The sequence below is a fragment of the Gavia stellata genome, chromosome 6 (assembly GCF_030936135.1).
Source record: "Gavia stellata isolate bGavSte3 chromosome 6, bGavSte3.hap2, whole genome shotgun sequence".
Lineage (NCBI taxonomy): Eukaryota > Metazoa > Chordata > Aves > Gaviiformes > Gaviidae > Gavia > Gavia stellata.
The window spans coordinates 47,543,619-47,571,503 of record NC_082599.1 but is presented as its reverse complement, the minus strand read 5'-3'; the positions used below and the strand labels follow the sequence as shown (position 1 = coordinate 47,571,503).

At 39.5% G+C, this 27,885-nt stretch overlaps 1 protein-coding gene across 1 annotated transcript in view; it reads right to left on the bottom strand.

Moving 5' to 3' along the window:
• Window positions 1-496: 496 nt before the first annotated feature.
• The window catches only part of NEK11 (NIMA related kinase 11), an 87,921-nt gene continuing 60,532 nt past the window's right edge, over window positions 497-27,885 (bottom strand). The window contains exons 12-15 of the mRNA XM_009813487.2: window positions 26,872-26,996; window positions 21,084-21,144; window positions 17,764-17,860; window positions 497-716 (exon numbers count right to left, since the gene is read on the bottom strand). Coding sequence (XP_009811789.2) covers window positions 497-716; window positions 17,764-17,860; window positions 21,084-21,144; window positions 26,872-26,996 — 503 coding nt within the window. The remainder of the gene's footprint in view (window positions 717-17,763; window positions 17,861-21,083; window positions 21,145-26,871; window positions 26,997-27,885) is intronic.

Genomic DNA, 27,885 nt, shown 5'->3' with positions numbered 1-27,885 from the left:
TGTCCTTTTGCACAATCAATAATAACAACACAATTAGTGGCTGAGAAGCTGTACATACACATGCATGTTCAAGGGTTAATCTGCCAAAGTACAAAAAATATGGGCTTAAATGTCATGAGAACCAGTTAGCGCAGGAATCAACAGCAGCTGGAGTCTAATCCTGCACCATTTCCATCAGAGGAAGCTTTGCTAGCGATGGTCTGAGTGCAGGACTGATGCCTGGCCAAAGCCCAGGAGAACACCTTTCTTTGTGCCCTAAGTGGTAAAAAAGGGATGAATCCTCCCCCTCACTGTCACAAACATTTCTTGTTCTTCCTGTAATCTGTACTATATTTTCCCACTTTTCACTGCGGTCTGGAATCTTAAATGGAGTGTACCCACATGCTTATGTACTACATTACCTTCAGTAGTTTCCTCTAAATACCTCCTGTACTTGCTCGCTGGCCCAAAGAAGGCAGCTGAGCACTTTCACTCCTCCTTGCCATTTCCAGTCCTGTTACTGACACACATTTAACAGCTGAAGATGTGCTTCTGAAGCCTGTAGCTGCTCCTCGAAGTAGAGAAGCTGATCCACTTCAAAGCAATCGCTTGCTCTAGAAACCAGTTTCTCCAGGTATCTCCTGATCTCCTCCTCACTGGCATTCTGCTGTCTCGCGTGCTTGAGATAGCTGTACACAGCCTCAAATACCTCTGCTCCCAGCTTCCCGATGGCAGATCTGGGGATAAATATTACATAAAGGTCAAGTAAAAGTTAATTCACATTATATATTAATCAAGCAATAGCTAGTACTGATATTTTCAAATTTTGTAGCTATCTTTGATTAAAATGATACAACGATGCACTTTATTTGTCTGACAGTAGAAGGAACTATAATTTCCTGGGGAATTTTGCTATGATTGTTTGTTATACAAAGAGCCCAGGACTAAAAATATGGCTGTATAGTAAAGTCATGGGAAGCATGCCTAACGTCGTCGTTACAAACCAAGGCTCCTTTCCATGCTGAATCTGACATACCATTTTATCTACAGCAAGCCCGGTATACACACATGTATTATTGCCTCCGTGTTTCATCAAAACCAAAAGGAGCAACCCCAGACAGACGTATACCAGTGGTATTTTATGCCAACAAACACATTTCAGGATTCATCGCTTTATTTAGCTTCTATCAAATAACAAGGAAACCCTTGTACAAGATCAGCATGAGCTAACTGACACTTTTTTCTTTTGCTACAGCACTCTCCTTTTATCAGAAGACAGATCTGTAATTCACTGACAAAGAATACACTCACAGGATCTTAATGTTGATTTATAAAGAAGATCCGTTTGCATACTGCAATACAATGAACAGAACTTCTTTTTCTAAAGACAAATATCTTCAAATTCATGTGTCATAAGCCACAGGTAACATAAAATTTTCCACTCAGTGATGGGTTCCTAACATTTTGATGAAAATATTGGAGTAACCTTCCTTCAGCATGTCAGAGACTATCTGCCTGCTATGCACACATCTGCCACAGGACCTGTGGTGGTTTTTTTTAATACGTTAGAGCATTTGAGATTTGATTGTCTTAAACTTCAGACTTGCACATTTCAGAAGTAATGACGGCCTTCACTTAGTCAAAAACTGAACTGGACTAATTGGGATCACCTTGGGGAAACATCTGCAATTTGCATTAAAAAACGTCCTATTTTGGTTAGGTAAAGTTGTGGTAAACAGCCTTTCCTCCCACTAGTATTTTGTTAGGATTTCAAGAGTATTTGTGGTTTTGGTTGTTTTGGTTTTGTTGTTTGGGTTTTTTTAAATCCATTATGGCATGAAGACCTCTTCAATAATCCTCCTCAGAACAAGGTTTCTCTGATAAATTATTCTTACCTACTAAAATGAACTAATGGTTTCTGAGATTCTAATGCTCTCACATATTTCTCAAGCATTACACATATTGTGTCCCTAGCATGTTAAAATATTTGACGCCTTAACACTTTGCTGGGTGGTAGTTCTTTTAGACAAAAAGGAGTTACTAGGAAGTGAGCCGCATAGCATTCCAAAATTTCAGCCTGAATATCTGTGCTCATGTTCTGCTTCCACTGAGTTTCTGTCACACACTGCATTCTACACATTTAGGCTATGGTAAACTGAGAGGATGGCCCCCAGAGTTGTCTCAGGATGGGAACTGCCTCATTTATCACCCCAGCAGTGAGCTGCCTACTGTTCATAAAGCATTAGCATGCCTTTACAGTATTTACTGTCTACACTGTCTCTGATGGGGTTTTTGAGCTGCTCCCCGCTTCTGCACACAGGGCACTTGCCAGCACGGCCACAGGCATGAGCAGAGCATGTCTTCAGACGTGAGCAGAGCACATGTTCCTGCCTGCAGGGCAGTGCCCACCGCCCGCGGGGAGCTGCCCATGGCCCTGGGCTCATGCTGCCCGCAGCGGGCTCCACAGCCAGCGCCCGGGGCACAGGGCAGCAGGGAGCTGGGACACGCTCAGCTTGTGGCCATGCCAAGGATCGCCCTTTCTGAGCCGTACAGGAGTAGAGAAAGGGATCAGAGTTGTCTCCCGGTGCCAGCATTAAGGCTTAGCACTCTAATACTCTGCACATGGGTTCCAAGGGAGAGCGCACAAGACTTCCCAAAAGCAGTTTGAATTGTTAAACCTGCACCCTGCCCCCCAACATCATCACTTACTCCAGTTGTACTTTTTTTGCTGATTTTGTACTGATTTTGCTACATGTCTAACACCAGGGCAAGGACAACTGTTCTAACCCGATAGCATAATGCATCTAAAGGGGTAGCTGCTTTTCATCTGTGGTCATCCTGTTATTGCTGAGGAATAACATCATTATAGTGAGACCGCAGCCAACAAAATTTCCATATTATGTAAATTCCTCCATTCTTAGAAAACCGTTGCGAAGAATTTTACTTTATTGTTTCTCAAACTTCATTTGATATGAAAGCATACGGTTTCCTCTGTAATACAGAACCACTTTATTGGCATATAAGAGACTTCTGAAAAATCCTGTTCTTATATATAGTAGGACCTACTGCTGGTAAAAATGGACAGTACATCTAATAGGGTATTTTTGCCTGAAGGATATCCTAGATGACTGCTCTGATCTCATAAGGAGAAAACACTTCTCACATCCTGCCTGCTCTCACTACTTTTCTGCAGCTCGGTCATGCCCAGCTGTGATCCCCGCTTCGGCTACACACTACCCCTCCCTGCTGGCTCCTGACACGGAGGCAGATCAGGAACTTGGGGCAGAGAAAGCCAAGGCCCAGGATCAGAAGCCACAGGGCCAAGCTGGAACCTCTGCAGGTCCAGACCTGACTCAGTCCTGCTTCCCGTAACTAGAAACTGCCCTTTTTTTCCTATCAACAGTGTTGTTTAGGGGAAATCTAAAACTGTTAGAAGTGATTAATTCTCAGACACTGGAAACCTAGGGATCAGATTAGCACAGAAAGCTAAATAGGGATTTGTTTGTCAAATAATGTACATTTCTTCATAAAACTTCATTAGAAATATCACAGTATTTCTCTCCAACGGTTAAAAATCAATACATGAGAAGCCAATTTGAAATCACTGCTACTTTATCAATGCCTTTACTGATTCCTCTCTCCCTCTTAGACAAGTACGTTTAATTTTTTGTCAGTCCTGTCTATTTAAAGATGAAATATTAAGCAAACACATATCTCGGGAGTATTGCTTCTGCTAATAAATGTGACCTACAGGCTTGAATCTTTTCAGTTAAGCTTGGCAGAGCATGCAAATCAGCTAATCTGTATAACAGCTGATACAATAGAATTAGGGGAAAAATGTTCATAGGTTGAAAATTAAGGGGTAAGTAACAAAAATTATAACCTGCTTTTATAAAAGAAGACATCAGGCTCTGTTTGGACTTGAGAGCTGCATTAATGCGAGTCTGCTACCACATCATACATTTTCTGTCACAGAGGCAGAAGCGTGGGATCTAAGACAGTAAATGTCAAATAGATGTTACTGAGTGAATCTATCATCCTGTTGGAGGGAGGGGGGAAGTGGCTTCCTGGAAAGCGAGGTTTGCCCATTATGGCCCGGATCCTGTGCTAGGGGATACTTTTCCACCCCTGTGAAGTCCTACAGAGGCACAATTACAGATTTTGCACTGCCCTCCTGTTTATAGTTACTTCTACTTCACATGAAACCTGGGACACCTGCATTTACAGTTTTGAAATGGTTAAAAGCCTTACCACCAAATGTGCTGTGAGAACAATCACAAAGCTTCCATTTGGCCATGTTTTCTGATTTACTGGCATTTACTCTTTTTGTGCTATCTTACAGCTCACTCACCTACAAACTCACTATTTTCCCCCAGAAATGAGCCATCATCCCTTTCTCAGCCAAGACTACACAAGCAAAGGGGATACCTGACATCTGGGCTTTCATTACTCTGACAAGCTTTGTGGGACAGAACCCCATTCCACACTGCCCTAAATTGTTTTTCACTATGCTGAAATCAAAGGAGTTACATTAGTCTCTACCAAGCAAGGGTCTGACCCAGGATGATACACACCGACATGCTTAAATGTGATGTCTCAGATTGTTCTTTCTTTTGTTTCACTGTATTACAAAGGCTTAGATATAGAGAGGGATTCATTGCTGGCATTTGAGCACTGTTTCCTAACTTTTAAGCATCTTGTTCATGCAATGAAATTTACAGCTCTGTGGTTGAACCTTATGCTCCCTGTATGATGCAGTCACCCAAAAAAGGCATCCACCCAACACAACAGCCCACCACAACTGAAGAAAGGCATATCCTAAATCTGACGTTTGTCTGACTTTAGTAAAGTTGGGAATCACCTCTCTCCACCCAGGACTCGCAGCGATTCAACGTGACCACATAGGTACCCAGTGGCCCCTTTTTATCCTAGAGTTCACAGTTAAAGCATTCATCCAGAGAGCTGGAAACCTGGGGGTAGGAGATTCAAACCCACACCTCCTGCAGCAGTACCAGATTCACCAGTCAGATTGGGGGATGAAGGACTCTCCTTCACCTTCATTCTGATTTGTATGAAAGCAGATTTATTGGGTCAGAAGAGAATGAGCAATGATGACCCAACTCTGGATAGATTGAGGACTAAGGACAACACTGGAGGTATGTGCAAACGTTATTTGCATGAAACAGTCCCTGGATAAAATAGTATGAGCAGTCCTTGAAGTCCTTTGGTCCTTGGGACTGAAATCCAGGTTACCACATATGAGTAAGTGCCCAGAGAGCGTGCCTTCTCACTGCAAACTGCAAGAGATTCAGCAGTGAGCCCAACTTCCCTCACTCCCTCCGGCTGCAGAGAGCAGTCCCAATGCTCCAGGCAGAGGAAGCACAGGGCTGGAGACCTCCATAGCCTGGAGGCATGCTGCGACCACCAACCTACTGGCTGGACAGCAGATACTGCCAGTCCCCACACTGTCATCCATGGAAGCTGTGGTCTGAAATAAAATGCCTCTTGCTGCCAACTTTTGTGCAGCACGCAATCCACGCTTAGAGAAAATTAACTGGAACAAGCCCCAAAGACCATAGAGGCAGATAGATATCTGATTTGTGGATAATGATAGGGTTTGGGCATGAGATAGGGACTTGGTTCTATCAAGGCTAAGGCACTTCTGAGCCTGTGAGAAGCAGTATGAATATCAGCAAAATCATAGGCACTTACCACTTTGACTCACTGCCAGCGTTAGAGGGGAGCTAAATAGGAGCCTTGAGAACTGCAATTTTATACTCAGGGTGTCTAAAATTGTTCCAAGTCATTTAGTGGATCTGGGCCCAAATGAATTTATCAGGCGATCTGGTGATTTGCAGTTGATTTCCTACACATCAGTGCAAAATTACTAAAATTTGACAATATAATAATGTTGTGTTCTCAACTGGCTGAGGAAGTTGTAAATCTTTCCCTGAGTGAACAAAAAATTTTCTATTATCCTGCGGGTCTTTATTTTGACTCTTCTGTTACTAGCTATGTATTAACATTTCCTTTCTGGTCTGGAGATCAGTTACAATACACCTACCTTTATGCAGCACTGACAAAAGCCACAAAACAAGATTAATGCTTAAGTTTGCGCTCCTCTGTGGGCGTTAGCAGCTGGGTTAATATCTCTCAACAGCTTGTCATTGTCTGCCTTGAAGGATAACTATGACACAAATCAGCAGCTAAGGGGGTTTTCAGCTCCTCACTTTCAAATGTCATTCAGCATGATAGGGACTATCATTTAAAACCATTCCGCTCTCCCTCATCCACCCCCAAAGGGAAGCAGCACTTTTTGCTCGCAAACACCGAGTTTTCACCAGTGCCTGCAGGGAGCTGCGGTGTGGTCCGTGCTCCGGAGCAAGAAGCTCAGCAGCTGCCGAATCACCACGCCTTACACAAATCACTACTGAGCACACCAGAATGATACCATCAAAGTCCCTCTGGATCAGGCATCTCACCGCTGCAACAGCAGACGATAAACACATGGCTCCTAAGCCAACAACAGAAAATTCAGTTATTTCAAAATATTAATGTTATTCACAGCTAGCTCAATGCAAACCTTAAAAAAGAAGCTTTCTGTACCTGGAATATCCATTCCAGTGGGCATTTATTTATCCTTTCAGATGCAGCCAGGCCACCTGCATCCTACACCAACAAGCATATTGTTAAGTAGGAGGAAAATCTGTCATGATTAGGGCTCACAGGGCATAAAAGCAAGCGCAGGGATCTTTGAAAGAATAATTTCAGCAGATTTCACTAAATTCTGTTCTCTATAACTCAAGGGTATCCCTATGAAGTCCAGCAGTATTATTTAGGATTCCCATCTATATATCCAACTTTGATTTGTCCCTGAACATACTATTCCTAAGCATTTATTTATTAATGTTATATTTCTCTTTAAAACAGGGTACAATCGTACCACTTTGCAGCTAACCAGTAGTAACATGAATCTTGGTGAAAAAGATTGTTACATTTATCTCCTGAAATGACTCTGCAAAAGAATCAGGAAATTACATATCTTTGATCTCATACAAAATATTGTTTTCTAACTGTACCAGAAAATCTTAGGATATCTGCTACAGCATCTCACGGTTCAGTAAACAAACAGGTTTATCTCAGTTACAACACAAAAGGTCCCACTCCTTTCAAGATATCTTCCCATCATTTGGTATGTTGGCATTACTGACTATGAATGATTAAAACTTCTCTGAAACTTGAAAGAAGCTACTGTGGGTTCAAAACAGCATTTGCAGCAAAGCTTGTCTGTTGCTCTATAAAGATCCTGTGAGATCTGCTAGGAGAAATGCATTTTAAGTTTCGTGATTTATTTTTTAGAACTTATTTCTAAAGGTAGGGCAATACCTTTTAGTTCTGACACCTGTTCAATCTTGGGAATGTGAAAAGTATGTCAAAGTCTAAGAAAAGGGCTTATTTAAAAAAAAAAAAAGGAAATGGAAAGAATTACTATATAAAGGCTAGTAAAAGAAAATCTGAATTGTTAATATTAGCCCCTAACTTCACCTTCAAGCCTCAGTGGACTTCGATTTTCATCATACTGCTGCTGAATGGAAATTTCTTCACTTGAAGACACAATGATAATTTTCATAATTTGTCCTTAATTACTTCATAATATCTGAATTAAAACACCTTAATTTGATTGCAAACAAAACTCTCTGGTGTCCTATTTCAAAGGCCGGCAAAATCTAAAAAATATTTAGGACATGTTTTCCCATGAGCTTAGCAGGATCTTATTATTAAATGCTGTAGACACACAGCTGAAGAAATATCAACAATAATATTCTCCATGCATCTCATTTTCTGAGATAAATGAATTTGTAAAACAGTAATTGAAGCTGACATCTGCTCTTGGAAGAAGCGTGAATTAGAATTTAGAGCTGCTAGCTGAATTCTAGCTATAACTAATTTAGAATATAGTTTGTCATAAGAGGAGATTTTCTTCAGTTTTTCCCACAGAAAAAAAAAACCACCAGGTCACAACAAAACACGGTCATTTAAATCAAACCTGAATATTGCAATTTTAAAGTCTTCCTATATTAACAAATTTACTGCCAATACTAAAAATGAGAGAGGAAACAAGTTTGCTTATATCGAGCTATTCTTCAGGAGGTAAGACAGCTGAAAACGATGCTGCTTAGTGCCGAGGAAGAATTATCTGAAACACACTTCCCCGGGCTGCAGTCTCTTTATACACATACCTAGCCTTGGTAAAATTATTTTAAACAATATCCTGTTTTTTCACAGTGTCACGGCGTACAAGGAGTCTTTGAAAAGCCATCAGTTTATCTCATTCAGCATCACTGATCAAGATCAAGCAAAAATTCAAGGCACATTTAACAGATACCCGATGCCATCTACTTTGTTTATCAATGCATTTGTTTTACACAGATGTGTCTGAAGAGCAGCACAATATACTACTGCTTCTTGGATGTGGATATGCAAGGATACAGCAGTTATCTCTGAAAAGTCAATAATTATTTACAGTTCTCATAAGAGTAGGAATATAACTGCAATCTTTTGTTCAGCTGTGTGGTAATTCAGAGTTAATGCTGATTTCCTTTTACATGGCTTAAATTGGGGGGGGGGGGGGGTGTCTCTCCTGATTTAGAGTCTCGCACCAAAATGACAGGTAAAAAACTAACCATTTGCCCATCAGAGAAAGGAAAAGATACAGACTTATGCCTTTCAATGAAACAATCATAATATTACATATTACTACATATATTCTTGGTCAACATGAGCATTGTCTTTAGCCATATTACATTAAACATTAATATTGGATGTAAAACAACACATTTCTGAGTTACCAATAAGCCAGTCCCATCAAAAGGCTGTCAACACGTCAAGCATGTCAATGGAGAGATTAATGTAATCATCTGGTATGGAGCTGGACAATTTTTGATAGATACATCACAAGTCCCATAGTAATTTACTAACGAAACCTTCAGCTGGGCTTGTGTACTGTACAGCAACAGAGGGAATGAAGCAGCACTCAGGTGCTGAACTATGCTAAACAACCACACAAGGTTATCATAAAAGTGGTAATACTTTTAAGTAATCCAATAAAAAATACATTTTAAAAGTTAAAAATAAAAACAACTGCTGTGGAACCTGAGATGCCCAGTTGTGACAAGCATATATGCATGTATATAGGTACACATAAAAATATATATTAACATAGGCACAAATAACTGTTTGTGTAAAGTTTTTGTACATCTAACATTTGGGCTTAGTTCACATCTATATTCACTGGAAGGGGCCTGAAGGTAGGTGGATTAAGTTCACAACTTCTTTCAGGTCCCTTTCCACATCTGTAGCCCTGAAAAACATTCATAGCACAAAACAGGATTAAGATCAATTCACGTTCTGGCAGAGCCACAAAATGACTACACCACACTGCAGAGGAAGAAAGAAAAGCCATTACCAACTATGGACAGTGGATCTATGATTTTCAGAAAGGCCTAGAAAGGTTTATGCATTCTGCTTCTTCTGGCTCTTCATCAAAACAAGACAAGCTTTACAGAGCCATCTAGGCATTTAAAGAGGCAGATAAGAGGTCTAGTCCTTTTATTTTTTTTCCCCCAAAGAATAAACATTTAATACCTAAACAGTTTTCAAAATAGGACCCTGGTTATTCCTCTGTCTCAAATCTCTTGGAAAATCAAATAATACTACATCTAGCTGCCTGAAAATATGGCATATAAAAGACTGATTAAGATTTCTATTAACATTTACAGAAACATAACAATGATAAAATAGTATCTAAGTAATTTGTTTCAGCCAGTAGATTCACAAAGATAAAACCCAAGCTTGCTTTGAAACATGACTGAGCCAGAAAAATTACCACGAAGCTAAATGTACTTTTGCAATACTCAGCTCTTCTCTTCAGGAGCAAAATTATGTCCAAGGTGTTGCCTTAAAACTAAGAGTAAGGTTAGGCCTTACAAGTACTAGTATCCTCTGGTTTCGTCCCAATCTTTGGCCATGTCTAGTTAATGTAAACTACTACTGTAGTTTACTGTGTACTACTGTAAACATAGAATCATAGAATGGTTTAGGTTGGAAGGGACCTTAAAGATCATCTAGTTCCAACCCCCCTGCCATGGGCAGGGACACCTTCCAGTAGACCAGGTTGCTCAAAGCCCCATCCAACCTGACCTTGAACACTTTCAAGGTTGGGGCATCCACAGCTTCTCTGGGCAACTTGTTCCAGTGCCTCACCACCCTCATGGTGAAGAATTTCTTCCTAATATCTAATCTAAATCTACCCTCTTTCAGCTTAAAGCCATTACCCCTTGTCCTATTGCTACATGCCCTTGTAAAAAGTCCCTCTCCAGCTTTCTTGTAGGCCCCCTTCAGGTACTGGAAGGCTGCTATAAGGTCTCCCCGAAGCCTTCTCTTCTCCAGGCTGAACAACCCCAACTCTCTCAGCCTGTCTTCATAGGAGAGGTGCTCCAGCCCTCTGAGCATCTTTGTGTCCCTCCTCTGGACTCGCTCCAACAGGTCCATGTCCTTCTTATGTTGGGGAACCCAGAGCTGGACGCAGTACTCCAGGTACTCACGAGAGCAGAGGGTGAGAATCACCTCCCTCGACCTGCTGGTCATGCTTCTTTTGATGCAGCCCTGGATACAGCTGGCTTTCTGGTCTGCAAGCGTGCATTGCTGGGACATGTTGAGCTTTTCATCAACCAACACCCCCAAGTCCTTATCCTCAAGGCTGCTCTCAATTCATTCTCCTCCCAGCCTGTATTTGTGCTTGGTTTGGCATCTCCAAACTCTGAAGCCCAACAACTAATGAAAACAAGCCTCTCAGCAATGAGGTTCACTGCAGAAGGAGACAGACCTGTGACAGAGCCACCCCCGACAGTGCTGCACCCTCAGAAGTGGTGGCTGCTCCCTTTGGAGTGAAGACAAAGGCAGTGGTTTGGGTCTGCTAACCTCTCTTTCACGCAAGATAGTTTGCATATTACCCAGTCTCTGATGTTTTACCCCATGGGTTATATTTTATGATACCAACTCTGCATTGCTCACCTCCTTCCACATGGGGAATGTAAGATGTATACCTTAATGACTTATATATACAAAAGAAAGTAATCACTATGTGATGATTGAGAAAAAATATGGTGAAGGAAAGAAGGAAAAGGACAGATTTTTCTTACAGACAAGTACAGTATTAGAGTAGCAAGCCCATGAAGACAGAAGCAATATGGGAAACAGTAAACATCGGTAGTCCTGGCAAGGGTTTGCTGAATGCCCTTTGCATATTCCCTACCTATATTTCTCCTAAGTGCCCCCGCAGAACTCTCAAGGTTGCAGTGCTGCATCTAGTAAACACTGTCAAGATTCTTCAAGTGGTTCCGTATTGCAAACAGAGTATATAATTAATGCTGCGTGAAAGCATTCTCACATTTGCAAACTATTGACAAAAATCAAGGCGCTAGAAAACTGAACAGCTCAATCTATGCATTATGTACGCACAGCACGAGAAACTAGGGAAATCATGCTTTTTGTGCAAAACAAAAAGATGCATTAGTCTAATTTTCCTAATGTTTTGAGTGTTTGGGGCTACTTGACATTTTAAAATGAGTGAGTCTATACTTACAATTTTATGTGTTTTGCTACTGAAATGCAATTTTCAAACTGGATAAAAACTCTCTAGTGTTAAAGCAATTATGACATTACTGTCCACTTGAAAAAAAATCCTTAAAAATTCAGGATAACAGAATGGCTCACGAATCTATGACATGCAGCTCAGTAAAGAAGCTGAAAAAGTCTGAGTTTTCTTTATGTATCTAAGTAAATTCACAAAATCTTACACTTTATTTTAAGGGCTGGACCTGAGGTTCAAGTAATGTGCAAAATGAGCACCAGGATGAGCAGCCCAAGAAAATACATCAAAGTTTAATTGTGCCCTAATAGACTCACTCACTCTAGTTACGGAGTTTGTTCTCTTTATTCATTTCAAAGTGCATCATAACAAATGTAAAGCGGCTAAGAACTGCTGAAATGATGGCATTGGCAGGTGACGTGCTCTTCCCATCCCTAGGTGCAGGATGGAGGGGAGCAGTATAAGAGACAGAGGGCCAAGACAACAAGAGAGGCAGCCCATTTTTGCTGTGGAAAAGGGAACAGCATGGACAATGGGAAAAAGTTGAATGAAGACTCATGGAAAATGCCTGGGGAATTAGACCATCAGCTCCAGCTTCAGCCTTGAGGGGGGAATACTGCTTCTGCTGCGGAGCACTCCTGCACTTCTGGGCAGTAGCCACTGCCTCACTCACCCGTTCCCACTTTCTCAGTTGTTGCCTTGGGACAGCAACGACTAACAAGCTGGGAGCATTCACTCACTTCTCCCAGGCAGGAGCCAAGAACTGAGTTCCCAGCTTGGTCACGTAAAGGTGGGTTCAACTGTCCTAACATTCTCAGTTAGTTTTACTGTATTCTCACTTCACTTGCCTGTAAAGCAAACAGCAAAAACAAAATACTTCAGACCTTCAGCTCTGGGTCTGGAAGGTAACTGTGCAGTTATCTTGAAATAGATTAATAGTAAAACAAAAAGAAACTCATAGGCTAAGATGTTTAATGTGTTTCTGTAGTGAGCTCGTTTGGCCCTAAACAATTAAGAGATGGAGGCTGGCCTTTAAAAATGAGGTGTGAGAAAGACTGTGACAAGGAGGATGGACATGTAAGTAATATTTGGCTTAGCCCATGAGAAGCAAAAAGCAACAGTTGTGCTATAAGATATCTTGGCATCACCAGACAGAAATTATTACCAGAAAATGGAGTGCTGAACAGAACAACTGTGACATGTGTAAGAGGAAATTTCATGCTCAAAAACATTTCGGGATCAATACCTTCAAGAATACTGTCCTCTCTTTGTCTGCAGAAAAACAGTCATAGCTCAGACAGTGTCAATAAACTTCCTTACCAAATATGTCTTTTGTCTGTGAGAAGACATCTTATTCCCCATGCATGTTTACATCCTGACACCTTCAACATGACAGTCAATGGCAATTAAAAGGTCACTGAGATTTTTTTTTTTATTCAAGTCTAAAAACCTGATTAGCTTTTCTATATTTGTTGCTTTTGCCTTCACCTAAAGCTGCCCTCAATGAGGGCTCAGCTCAGAGCTGGCCCTGAGGAAGGCCCACCCACCGTCTAATGAAACACTAAATCAAATAATCAGTCTCTTTACTACGATAGTTCAAAAATGTGCAGAAATAAATGTACAGAAAGTCTTCTATACTTTAGGCATTTTTAGGACAACTTACCTTAAAGAATGTCCAGTGCCTATTGAATGACTTCAGTATGACCTTTCTTTTTGAATTTTTAAGATAAACGATACATTTGATGCCAACATCACAAGCACAAGAAGCATATATGCATACTGCTCATGAGTCTAAACGAATAGTGTTATAAGCATTCACAGGAACAGAATAAAAATATCACCAAATGCCTTTTCTCCATGACTTCTGAAAGACAGCTTTACTTACACTCAGCAGGTGATGATGAAGTCTTTTGCCTGATCATGGTATGCTGCTGTGTGTAAGACTTCAGGGACTGACTAAGAGGTGCTTACTGCTGTGCTAAAGGATTTTAATTTACTTAAAATTTGGGGCATAAAAGCTTTTTCCTTTTACTGACATACATTTTATTGAATTCTAAACTGCATATTAAAGTTCATGGCTATTAAAATGACTCGTGTATATATGCATGGATACCTCCACAAAGGAGTACAAAACACCCTGTACTAAGGTTTTTTCCTTCATTTCCTACATTTTTATTCCTCTTTATATTTTCAGGAAAGAGAGACCAGGATATACATTCTATTCCATACCTATTCCTTTATTCAAAAACTAGCCTTACTCTGTAAAACACAAATCCTGATTTTACGAAGTCCAAGAAATGAATTTTGACTACAGTGCTGAAGAGGCTTCAAGGGGAAGCCTCCACTCACTGGACACCTGGGATACGAATACTACATAATATAGGAAGGTGCAATTGTGAATACAGCCAGCTGCACCAAAACCCCTAATAAGGCTTGTTCTTGTCCACAAATTTCTGCACACACTTGTCTTATTTCTCATCTTCACTTTTCCATTTTAGATCATGAAACCCTGCACAGACTTGAGATGTCAAGCATGCATCATTAAGACTTTGCACAGGCCTCTGCGCTTCTGTCAGGCCCTTCATTGTGGTCAAATTGTGGCTGAGGTGGTCAAAAACTTGGAAAGAAGGGCCTCAGAATAAGATAGAGTAAGCTGAAAAGAAGCAGAAAAACTTTTTCAGCTAGAGATCTAAACAAGTTAGGTCTGCCTCTTTTAATGTAGATTTTGACCTCTTTAGACTCTTACAAGCTATCAGTGCTGTTAGTCCAAGCCTGAGGAAAGCTTTGGGTTTGTGTACCAAGTTTTTCAGAAGCTGGCAGAAAACAAGCTAGTGTTTGCTACAATGACTCTTCTAAAGCCTTTTCTTAGGGACAAAGCCAGTCTTTCAGGCAATGAGTACTGCCAAAACTTCTGACATCTTGTAAAGAAGACTTTGACAAGCTGTATGGACCTCAGGGGAGGAAAAAAAGAATAGGTGGTAAAACAATTTGGTCTGATGGTGAAAAAAAAAGCTTTGGCTTGAGGAGTTGTTTCTGAAGAACAGCTTGGTTCTCTTCCGAGACACATAGTCGGAAAGTCTGTATAGGGAAGCATCAGTGAAACTGACGTTAGGTTTTCCTCATGGATCTCTGTGGTGAAGATAATTTGGCTCTGGATAGCATGTGAGAGTAGAGCTTCTCAGACTGAGGCATGCACCAAGTTACCCAGTGCTGTGGATGGGAATTCACCATGAGAATGAGATGGTGGCCAGGACAGAAAATACCAAGAAATGGCTCCTCCTGTTTCCTGCATCTAATAGGATTCTTCAGCCTAAAAATCCCAATATGAGGAATATGGGTCACACAACTCTGATTTAGGTATTTGCTTGACTTTCCACTGTTAACTTGTAAGGCTGTGAAGGAACATAATGAGAAAAAGCTCAGATAACCTTTGAGGGAGCTAGTTCAAGAAACAGAGATTTCTTATCAACACTGCAGAAGATCCCAATACCGAAATGCTTAGTACTGAAGTAGAAATTTTTGCAGAGAGAATGAACTCCACTTGAAAGGTAAAGTTAAATCTCTGCTGCTATAAACTTTATAATGAATACTGATACCAAGTATAACAAACTAGAACTTGTTGTCACTGGAGCAGGCGATTTCATAATGACTTTTACTGAGAGGACAGCAATTCAAAATGCTGGAACAGAGTGCAATGGGAATTGGAAAGAAGATGCCAGGGAAAATATTCAGGAACTGTAGTGAAGTAAGCTAGTGACTGAATCATAAACACTATCAGGCTGTCTATAGGTTAAGCCATGAGCTGCCTTTTTTTTTTTTTAACTCAAAATAGGAGAAGACAAAGTTCTCCTACCTACCATATTCAAGAACATCCATGGCTTCCTTCTACATTCCTGTAAGGACTTTTAGCACAACTTCCCTCTCACATGAATACAGGTATAAAGCCCTGCAAAGAATACACTAGAAGCTACCTAAATTGGCACTCTGATAAACAGCAAGTCTCTCTACTGTCAAAGAATGCATTCAGTGCAGCCCACTGCAATGACTCAAGCAATGAGCACATCACATCTTGTCAAGTAACTGTCCTGCTGCGGTTGTTTGCAAGCCCGTATCATTCACATGTGTCAATTAAAAATGGTTAAAAGGCCTTTTTGCTCATAGAATCCATGTTATTTTACATGAATCTACCATTTTTTCAAAACTAATGAAAGAGTTTCTTTCACTAATGTTACTGGTAATGTGTAGGCACAATGCTTACTTCCTGAGCAATTCATGACATAAAAGAGAGTCTCCCTCATCAGAATCTATTGCTGTTAGCATCTGGAAATGGCACCAATCCCAAACCTTCATACTTCTATTTCTATAGTGACTTGCCACCTAGATGGATTTCACTGCACCTCCACATTGTCTCCACTGCTCTTCTTTCCTGTTTCCTCCTAAGAACTCCGAATACTCAGTTTCTTTAAGACAAAAAAAACCCCGCATTCTCTCTTTCATTAGAAGCTGTCAGCTGGAAGACCCCACCATAAGTCTGTGGCTTCCTGAGTAAAACTGAATAGCACAAGTTTAAATTAGGTGCCTAAGCAGCACTGCTGTCCGGATGAAGTACAACACATCACGTGAAGTTTGCTGAGGCATGAGCAGAGCAGCTGAGGCTTCATGCATCATTCCGCAGTCAGATGTACTTCCTTCTCACCACTGAAAACTCTCCCACTGTGCTCTGTGTGCCAACTGGCCATGTGTAAGACTTAGCAGGGATCTCCTTGTGTATGTGCGTGCTGAGTACTGTGCTCACTCACTTGTTTCTTAACACCCTAACTTCCAAGCAATTAACATACTCACTCACCTTTACATATTCAGAAAATGACAAGGTCATAGTATGTTTAGGAGAAAGGGCAATAACCTGAGTAAATATTTGTATAGACTTCTTTAAAGTAGCTATTATAGTGCACAAAAGGAGATCTGTACCTTTATTTACCAAAAAAACGAAACAAACCCAAAACATCCCCCCCCCCCCCCCGCCCCAGTTTGTTCTCTTAATGAATGTAACTTGAAAATAATTCCTGGGTATCGTCTGCTGGAAGTTCTCAAGATGCCGGTTGGGTGGGTCTTTTAGCCTACAGGCCCAGCCGACTGTTCTCATTCAGGAATGAAATGACTAGGAAAGTGTTCCAAAACCAGGTGGTCTAATGAATTAAACGTGAATTACTGCAGTTAACCAGGCTTTTCATTAGCATATGGCTAGTTTATAACTGTTCTGAAATGTGACATTTCCGAAGGATTTTTCAGCATTTAACTACCACTACGTGCTTATCCTATCAAAACCATGAAACAGCACTGGAAAAACAGAATACGAAAGAAGCAAGTGATTTTATTGTACCTCAGCCCTAAAGGCAATGACCATGAAGTTCAAATAGTTAAGGTTTATCCTCTAACCATGAGAACACAAGGTGAAGGCTGTAAGATTAATGGGCATTTTGACTAAACAACCTCAACTTGCTACTAGGTGGCATAACATGATGCATTATTTTTATTTTTCGTAAGTACTTTCCATGAAAAGGGAATGGAAAGCAGAGTGGCAGGCTGTGAGACCTGTTGACTGGTTGCACAATAAAGGCTAAGCCATAAAGTGAAACCCTAGTTGCTGCTGCATCTTGAAATATCATAAAACTGAACAAATTCTATCTAGAGTAAATCTGATTGCTATTTCCCTGTCTCATTTGAAAATCGCAGCCAACAGCAGCAATCATGTTTGGTTTAAATCATCATATCGTTATGGGAAACAAATCCATTAGTCTTTCGTTCCAGGCAAGAATGAAGTGTGGGTGAGGGAGCAAACATGGTGGGAACATGGATATCTGCAGGTGATTTATGGGCATGTGTTGAGCTAATAAAGAAAGCGAAGTTCAGAACGACACCGACAGCAGCGAAGGCAAACTAGACAGTCAACCTTCATCCTCTAGGGAGGCAAGTAGGCATCCAGTCTGTAAAGAATACCTTACTATCCACTTCTTTTTGCTGAAGGGATTATTTGGGGTGGGGAAACAACACGTGTTTTTCTTCACTGTGTTCTGCAGTTTTTCAAATCCATCCTCTTTGTCTGACTATTGGTAACACATAAATATGCTACTTACTCCCTCATGCGTTTCAGTTTGGTCTCAGCCATAGTGCTGTTGAGAGCTCTGAATCCCTGAAGCGCCCCTGGAGACACTCCGGTGACAGTCCCCGAGCCTACAAATCAATGCAGAGACACAGAACCTTATTCACCTTCATGCCCTGAGCTCTATTGCAGAGTCAAGGGCAGTCAGAAAGAGGAAGACTATTCCTGTTTCTCACAAGGTAGTGCCACATTAATTAAAGATTAATTAGATTATTAAATGCACATTAAGGGCACCTCCTTTCTGAGGGACAAGTAGATTTATAGCTTAAAGGCACTGGAATTGTAACAACAATTTTCCTTCTGTGTAGCATACAGGGAATTACATTACAACAGAAAGAACAGTCAGTTGAGGAAGTGCTAGGACAGATGAATATTCAACAAAATTAAATTTGCTTATACAATATGTATTTTCCTCCATTGTTCTTGCACTTATAAATAAGAGCAAGGACCTTCTTCCTAACAGGCAAGTCTCTTCTTTAGCTTGATCATTACTGTAAACTGAAAGTATTTAACTTACGACATCACTTTCCCCTTCAGATGAAGGTACTCTTTTTATGTACGTGTCTATATATAAAAACACATACCTGTATATGTAAATACATATATATGTATATATGTGAGAAATATACATATGCATATACACTCATGCACACTCTTTCTGTCTACAGGCCTCATGGGCTGTTGCAATATTTAAGGACCTTATGCTCACAGACTGCTGTGGTACTCATCTACAGGAACACAGAAGTGCTGAATGACTGTCAGGGTTGTTTGCTCAAATATCCTGCAATTTCATGCTGCCATTCCATCACACAAGTCCCTACTTAACCTAAGGAATTTATTTATTTATTGCCCCTACTGCTCCCATTGGAAGTGAATTCCAGAGCCTCACTGTAACCTGGTGGCTAAAATCTCTCCTCTAATTTCCCAATAAAGCTTCTTTATTGGCCAGTTCCTGCTCATTTTTCTCCTTTGCCAGTCCTTTCCTCGGGCTTACTCAGTTCTTCCCTTCCCTTTTGCATACTCCTTTCATTTGTTTATAATTGGGAAAAAAAGATCCTACTTCAGCCTTCAATTTGCTAAGCCAAACAAAGCAGCTATTTTAACTTCTTCTTGCAAAATAAGTGGCATTAGGATTTCACTTCCCAAAAGAGGTGAACATATATCATGGTGGAACTACACCCTGTGTGAATGTGTGGGCTGTGGCACACAGCACCCAAGTTCTGAACAGACACAGGAGGGCTCTGCATAGGATATGAACAAGCCGAAAGTCACACAAACATGTTAACACAATGCCTTGCCTAAATGAACACACTCTCCCCTCTCCTAGCAGGTGTTTTTAGCTTGGGCTCAGCTGGGGTTTAGTTCGGATTGCATTAACATTGCACACATACAGCCAGAGGGAGCTTGCAGCTACCTTCCTGCTATGAGCAGTACAGACACCCCCAGAGAGTACTGAATGCTTCCCTGGAATGCATAATCATGGCTTTCCCAGGAGTTATGCTCCTGTGTCTTACATGATTCTAGATCCTGGTCACATAAGGTTGAATATTGAGATTAAAACTTCCTATCATGAGGGATCCTACTGAATCGCTCACAGTAAGTGTCTGCTGGATTCAGAGCTTTGCTGGATTCTGAAGATAGGATGCAGACATGGAGAGAGACCACAGAAGAAATAGATTCCTGACTCTGTTACTGGCTATGGACAAATTATTTGGCTTTTTAAAACATTTTCCTAACTTCTCCTTACTCCTAATGGCTAACAGTTGTCTGGTGCCCAAGTATTACAACTGAAGTATAGTTAACATAGTTTAAAAGATGAAATATTACAAGCTCAGTTCTTACTAGTAACCAATAACTTCACTCATCGATGCAAAAAACATTTCCTGATCATTTACTGTAACACTACATGTGCATATCCATACATTTTTACATGGGGTCTGTAAGCATTCAATTACTTTAGCAGCATTGGAAAATTCACTATCCTCAGGGTGGCCCTGAGGAAACCCCAAGCACTGTGCAAAGCAATGCTCATGACTTACTGGGTGGTACGCGCCTCTTTGAGTTGGTGTAGAATTAAGGTCCAGATGTAGGGCTTTGGGGTTTGAAAGTAGTAAAAAATTGACACCCTGAGCACCAGTGGTCTAAGGAAAGTATAATCTTTGCATTCTCTTAAGAATGAGTACATTTAGCCACAGGCCTTAGCTAAATTCTGGTATTACTAATATTACAGGATATATCACTGTAGTAAGAGCTCAGCATACTCTTTCTGCTTAGTGGGTTCAATCTATTTATTGCTACAATATCTCCTTCTCCTCCAACATTTCATTATTAAAGACATACTTTTTGTTTTTTTCTGGGATTTCAGGCTAACTAATTTGTACTTTGTCTATTCTCCACATTGGCAGTTGGCCGAGCAAAACTTGTTCTCTACATGCAAAATAATATCTATCTTCCTCTCCATTAAATATGATTTTCTGGGTACTATGAGGCATCTGCAAGGACTACAGATTGTAGGATGCTGCAAAGCTGTGGTTAGTCATTAAAAAAAAAAAGAGAGTTCTCAGTGAAAACAGGTAAGAGCTTTTCATGTTGTTGCTACAACAAGGCTCAAAAATTTTTCCTGGGGTGATTCATAACCCACACCAACTTCTATATCAGAGGTATTTTCTTAGAAGCAGTTACTGGATTAATAATATATTTTGCACCCAGCCTTTAGCAGTTTGCCTAACCATACATTAACACAGAACAAGGAACTATGCTTCTTCAAGAAGTGGCCAGATAACTATTTGCATTTTTTATGTAATATATCATTCTTGATTCATTAAACAAAATCAAATAAAACAATAAGATTTTTCTGTGCCTGTAATGAGATACTGTAAAATAAAATAAGTATTATCCAAATCTGGATCATAATTTTAAAAAATTAAAAATCTTTTAATTAATTTTCTCTTATTGTTACCAGTACTAGAAACTGTAAAACAACCTACATATCCTTAAATATCCTACATATCCTCTGGAGAAAAGATGGCAGAAGCCAAGTCTTTAAAAGCTTTAGTTATAACATTCCACACTTCTGACCATCATGTTTTATGGCTCCATTATTTTCAACAAAAGCACTTTGTATGCCTTTTCTTTTGGCATATTTATACTTCTCTGCAGTAGATTAAGGATGCAATTTTCAAGAAGATCACATTTTTTGAGTTCTTTTGTTACAAATGTAAATAATCGGACTATGACGAATACAGACTACTAATAACTGCTTCTATTACATTTAAAGAAGAGATACCATCTTACCCAATGAGTTATTATTCAGGACACTCTCCAAATACTTGACCATTGCCTCGATATCACTGTCCTGTGGATAAATGAAGTAAGGAATAGCATGAGTGTAAGCACAAACTTAAATATAAACACTATGTACCGGAGGCATGATCCCACAAACGTAAAGGATATCACTTACACGAATGAGTGTCAACACTAGACTACAAAAAGTCTATATTGCTCAGGAATTTTTCTGTTTTCTTCTCCTAAAACATCAGACTTGGGAATGATGTTATATACAAACAATTATTTATATCAGATTCCTTGCAGAACACAAGTGTGTAGAACAACTGTGCATGGTATTTAAAGAAGATACGTTCACTGTGGAGGGTGGTGTGCAATCTCTGAAAATACATCAGCATTTTATCATCCGTTAGTCCTGGAATATCTAAAACAATATTACATTGAAAAAGGCAAGTATGTACTTCCTAACTATGCCAAAATTTTTTACGCTTATGAGGGCTGCCCACTGCAAATTAATACTTATGTTTCATGTAATTGCATCTACTTACATATCTAGTAACAATGACTAATTGAAAAAATTTTAATTAAGAAGAGATTTTAGCACTTTTCTATTTCAACTATGCTGTTCCCAGACAGATGATTAACAGTTTTGCCATGATATCTTTGACATGAAATGCTGTTTGCATACACAGATGAAATTTTAAGCAATGATTGTGCTCCAGGAAGTAGATCACAATTTTATTAAAGACCAAGAGAAACTTGGACTCTGAGTTTCTAGAAGCTGCTGCCGTATCACATTTGACAACATGGCATTTCCTGACTTTTTAAAACTGAAAGTAAAAATCTTGACCTTGCTGAAAAATCTGCCAAAAATCTGTATTTTAAGAAATATTGAGCAGTCTATGGTTTTAAAATTTAAAACACTGGAATCAAAAGAAACAATATTGACCTCAGCTTCTACAATGGACAATCTGCTTCATATTTCTCTGTGATCTTACTCAAAACACTCATGCTCAATTTCTCAAACTGAGGAACTGCCAGTATACCTTAACAGGATAACAATAATTCTTGGCAATGACTGTTAGTTGGTTAGTTACCTTTCGGTGCAAGTGAGAGCTGTTGTGGATGAGCATGTTCTAACTACTTATCACCCTAAGTTGTTTCATGGGCTTATATTGGAAACAGACTCTGCTATTTCAGCTGAGGTTTGCAAGACAGGAATCAGCTTCTTGGTTGGCCATTTCAACAGATAACGCAAAGGCTCGTAGGTCTGAAGGAGCCTCTTTGCCCTTTTGGAGGGCATTTTGCATCTACCTGTAGGGTCCTGGCAGGATAAAGCCAGCACCAAGGTTTCCAGTTCTGCAGCCCATCCAAAGTGCCTGAGTTACCTCAGACAACCAAGTTAATCTGAACCTGCTTAACTGGGGCTTTTGCCAGTTAGCGGTAAAGTGCCCAGGAAATGCTACAGAATGCATCACATTTATATATAAAATATACATTGAATATTGAATTAAGACAGACAATATTACAGCTATAATTCTCTGTATTTGTAAAAAAAGACTTATTAAATGAACCTTTAGGACTTCATTTAAAAGTTATTAAATATTTTTCATTCAAAACTAAAATTTCTATTAATTTTCTGCTAATATAAATTTGTAATTATTTTTATTTTCATTATAAATAACAGTTAACTGAAAATTTATAGACAGACAGAAACATGGAAAATGGCCACATACAATACTAACACAATTGCTTTAATAAAACCATTTTTCTTTTTTAATGAGATAAAGGCCATCATTTCCAAACTTTGACTTCTCACAACAGGATATCATATTTACTCCAAAAATCACAACAAAGCTGTTTTTTTCCTCATGCTATAAGGCAAAAGATACACATTCACCACTTTCATCACCACTGGTTTTAAAGGAAACTAGCTGCCTTAACTTGGCTATCTTGAAATAAAATTCCAGTGCGGAAGAGAATGTGGTTTTCACATAGTGGTAAATAGTTGAATAAATGGTTAATCAACTTACACTGAGGTAGAAACTACCTACTCCTTTTCTCCACTCGGGTTTAGCAATCCAAGAGGATTTTAGTTGTTTTATTTAATATGCTTGTCTATTCAATATATTTCTTTAATGTTTCTCTTTTTTGCAGAGAAAACAAAGCCCTACAGAATAGGCAAGGGACTCTGACAGATGCGCAGAAGAGAGGCACTCTTATGCCTAAGAGCCAGTGTGGATGAATGCTTGCACATCTCAAATTCAGAACGAACGAACCCTTTCTAACAGCAACAGGCCATGCCAAGGCACGTGTTAGGAATCCAGTGGAGCATTTTTTGGGTGACAGCACACAGACCACCCACAGCTGCTGGAGCTATGAAACTGAAAATAGGAAGCTAATGTACCACTTTAGTAGACTTTGTCATAATGAAGAGGGTGAATTTGCTATTATTGTCACTAAAAGAAAACACAAAGAACACGGTGATAAACTGCAGCAAAAAGCACCATTAGCATCTCAGCTAAATCAAAGCAAATGAAAGCTTCACTGTGCACTAACTTTTTAAGATTAAACCTCTCCTAAGCTTCATATTTTTCTACTTTTTTAGAAACAGTTTCTCATTCTCTTTCATGTTTTCCCCCTAACTAGAAACCAGTGTTCCTAGAAAAAGAAAAAAGAGCCATTGGCTTGAAGAGGCAGATGTCTGGAAAAGTAATTGAAAAATGGCTGCTTGAAATATGGCAATCTGCATTTCTGCTCCAAAAGAGAGGGACAAAGGACACTAAACTCCAATGCTACAACCAAGATGAGAGGTCCAGACGTGCTTAGGGTCTGAAATTGGTGGTAACTCCAGATCTGCAACTGGACAATGTAGCTGAAAACACACAGGCTGTATTGAAAGATATCAACATGGGAAAAATAACTATCTCAGCTCCCATACTAAATCTTTAAAATTATACCGTTCCAGTGCTTAACTCTACCTCCTTAACTGAAGAGATGTTGCATCCCACGTAAGGCCACTACTTCTCAGCCTGTCTTGACATCTGTGGAAGCCTAATATAGCTTGAATAAATAGTTCAGATATCTTTCTACATCATGCCCCCCAATGTGTTGTTAAATTAGATGACTTTTCTGACCCCATGCTACTGCATGAACATCAGATTTTTTTTTTTTTAATTGTTGTTTGAAGTAATGGGGTCACCAGGGAGCACCGCCAGATGCAGCATTTAAACAGTCTCTGCACAGAAGTAACTAGTAAAGCAATCTTGGCATTGGAAAATTGAGAGATTTTCACAGATTAGGAAGGTAAATATCTTACAAGTCCTTATCCTGTGTTGCAGTGGAATGACTTCTTTATTAGCACACACCTCCAAAAGCTTAATTTATGAAAGTATTTTTGAAGAAAGAGTTTAAGAGTATGAATTCCATCATAGAAATAGGAGTAGGAATTTGTAAGTAAATGACTACAGAAGGAAACCCCTGCTATATACTAGCAAGATCACATCTATTCTGGTAGCATTTGAAGCTTATTATTAATACTGAGCATGATCCCACCTACCTTTGAGTGGGATTCATCTCACGTAACTGTCGACAAACAAAATGAAGATGTCCCATGCACGCTAATAACTGTATATCACTTTATAATAACCAGAGAGAGAGACCTCTCAGCATATTCCATCTAACCCACGTTAGATGTTTAACATCAAGATAACATTATTTCCTAAAAATGCTTGCTTACTTCCCCTTACTGTGCAGACTTTCCATTCAGTTAGTTCAGACATAGGTGTCCAGATTTGCACAGCTAAGTTCAGTCTGCTTTGACCTCAGACTTACTGCAGAATTTTTCACTTGAGAAAGGGAAAATTGAAAATTATGCTCACTTCCCAATAAAAAGAAAACGTGATTGTGTCAATGCTCAGAAACAAACTTCTGCTTTATCTAAGGTGCTGGGGTCAACATGAGAAAAAAAAAAAAGACAGACAATTAGTATCTTTGATAGAGGAAGTCCTAAAAGGCAAATGGTCACAAGGGGTGCTTCCCAGTCAGTCTGTGCAGGCCATTTCGCAGAGGGTTAATGCTCTGTGTGCACACAGACTGATGGTAAAGCGAAGCCTCAGGGCCATCGGGGCTGGATTCAGACAAGAGGTGCCAGTGGGACAGCTCTTCCAGCCCACAGGTGATGGTTCTTGTCATCGCAGAATTCTGAGTCACTATAAAATGAGGGAATGTCGCTGCTCAGATCTGACTGCCAACACCTAATTTATTCTGCATTATTGAGAAATCTATTTTTATCTTCTGCCCTTCGTTAATTCTAAGCAGCAGTCTGCCTGTTCAAAACCACTATTGATTGACACTTAGTGATACCATCAATTAAAGTTGAATGAAAATTTTAAAAGGCATTCTAAAAAGAAAAAAAAAATTATCTCAGAGTCTGATGAAAGTGAGCAATAATTTATTTTCAGGAGTATCTCCTGGTAGACTTTCTGGGCAACAAAGTGTTTGCATGTCTATGTGTTGTGGGTAAACACAGACCCAGCAAACTGAATAAAAGCATTGTCTTAGATATTCCACTGATTTACAATTGACTAATAAGTTCTTTAGACCAGTACTGTATAAACTGATCCTGAATTTTAAAACATCCTGCGTGTTTAGTTTGAAAGCTAGGAGGACATTTCTAGAGCGAATGAAGCTGTTTCTGAGTAAACTTCAAGTTTAATTAGTGAGAGAATGTCAGGACTCCCTGCTACCATGGTAGAAGTAAAGTTCTGATTTCTCACATAAACATTTTATTTTTGCCTTAAAACTACATCTTAACGAAGTTATTAGTTCAAAATTTTAAAAGATCAGTACAAGTTATTTATAATTTAGTGAAGAGTATTAGTATATGTGGTTTTCCCTAAAATGCAAAAGACATCACGCTCTGTTCTGCAAAATTTGCACATGAACTCAGAATAACACATATGATCCTAAGCAGAATCAGACAGTACCATTCAGAGGCACTGGACGCAATCCTTTAAGCTGGTGGCCCAGAGGAGAAATGAATTGTTCCTGAATACCTTAGGAATATCCATTTTCAGAACTGACTTGAACATTTAAGTTCATTGATTTCACTGAGACTTGATCACCAGAGACAAGATTCATCTCAGTTCATTCTCATCACATCTAAATTATGTGCCTTTTCCAATAATCTTCAACCTTCTTCACACTGCAATCCCTAAGACTTCCTTGTGGCAGCCTCAACTGATAAAGCTACTTTAAGTCCTTCAATAATAAGTTTTCTCTTCACTGGCACCTTCTGAGATTCTTGGGGAAGTCTACAGATTTGTTGCTCAAGTCTTGCAGTTGTTCAGGCTCACAGTTCATCACACTGTCCTAGAAAATATGTCTAATCTAGGCAGGAAGAAGTGGCAACTAGAGGTGCCTCTCTATCCCCAGGAATTAGAGTTGGAACTTAGATCTTATGCTTGAAATATACTTTCAGCTTTAACTTAATTTACCCATAGCTAACATGTGAAAGAACCCCACTCTTGAGTGTTTTATCACAAGGAAGTTTACTGACAACAATCTGCCTTATGGCATTCATGGGAGTCTTATCCTTAATCCTGAAGGAATGCAAGAATCAACGTCTCAGAAGAATTACATATGCATACACATATAATTAATTCATGATATTGATATGCACACACATTCCTAACAAAAACAAATTTCAGTAATGTCAGTGGGACAAAATCTTGGAAGGAGCGTAATTTTCCCACGAGCATCAAGTGTATACTGTTTTCCCAAAGGTCACATATACCTGGTGATTTGTCTTAGAGACTGTCTGTGATGTCTCCACGTCCTCCTCTTCTTCACTGCCTTCTGAACAGGATTCAAACTCATCATTATAATATTCTTCTGCAATTTCTGGGTCTTCAGGGATCTCTAAAACAATTATGAGTTTAACGTATATAGACAGACAATATGCATGATGTTAAAAAGATAAAATGGATTTTATACCACCCATGTTATGTCACTAGCAATGCACTCCATAATTGAGATCAAGGGATAGGTTCTCAGATTAATAAGTTCATCTTTGATGACATGATAAGCAGTGTTAAAGCTGTCTCTGGCAAAAGGTCAGATCCTCATCATATGTAAATTAATGACCCCAAAGAATCTGTATTGATTTTGACCTGAAATCACTGAACCATAGAATAATTCAGGCTGGAAGGGACCTCATGGGATTGCCTAGTCAAAGCAGGGTCAGCAGTGAATTGAATCCAGCTTTTCTGAGCTGAAATTATGCCCCAGCTTGGTTTTCTCTAACACACATAACCTGTGGTGAATACAACTGCTAAGCTAAAATGGAAAATAATATATACCAGGCACATGTTTAAAAGATAAAAGAAAAAAAATCTATATGTTCTTCCAAACTTTCCTGAGGCAAAAGCATAACAGAATAAAAGAAACTGGTGTAAAGTCAAGCTATGCATACTTGAGTGTCACGCTCTCAATTTCTTACTATCATAAGTTTCAGTAAAAGCAGTGAGTGCCCTAAGCATTCACAGAGAGAGATACTCCAGGAGAGCTAACCTCCATGCTTTCATTTTAGGCAGTCCCTTACTGGCTTATCTTGATAAGTTACACCAAGCCCAGGAACAATATTTTTATGCTAACAGTTTTCAAAAAGAAAATGTTTGGTATCCGTCTTTGCCTGGCATTATTACAAGAAATGTTGGTTGAAGACAAAAACAGTTTAATATTCAGCTGTCATAAATTATCATAGTCCTAACCTTAGCTAATGCTGATATCTACTCTTCCCCCCAATTAA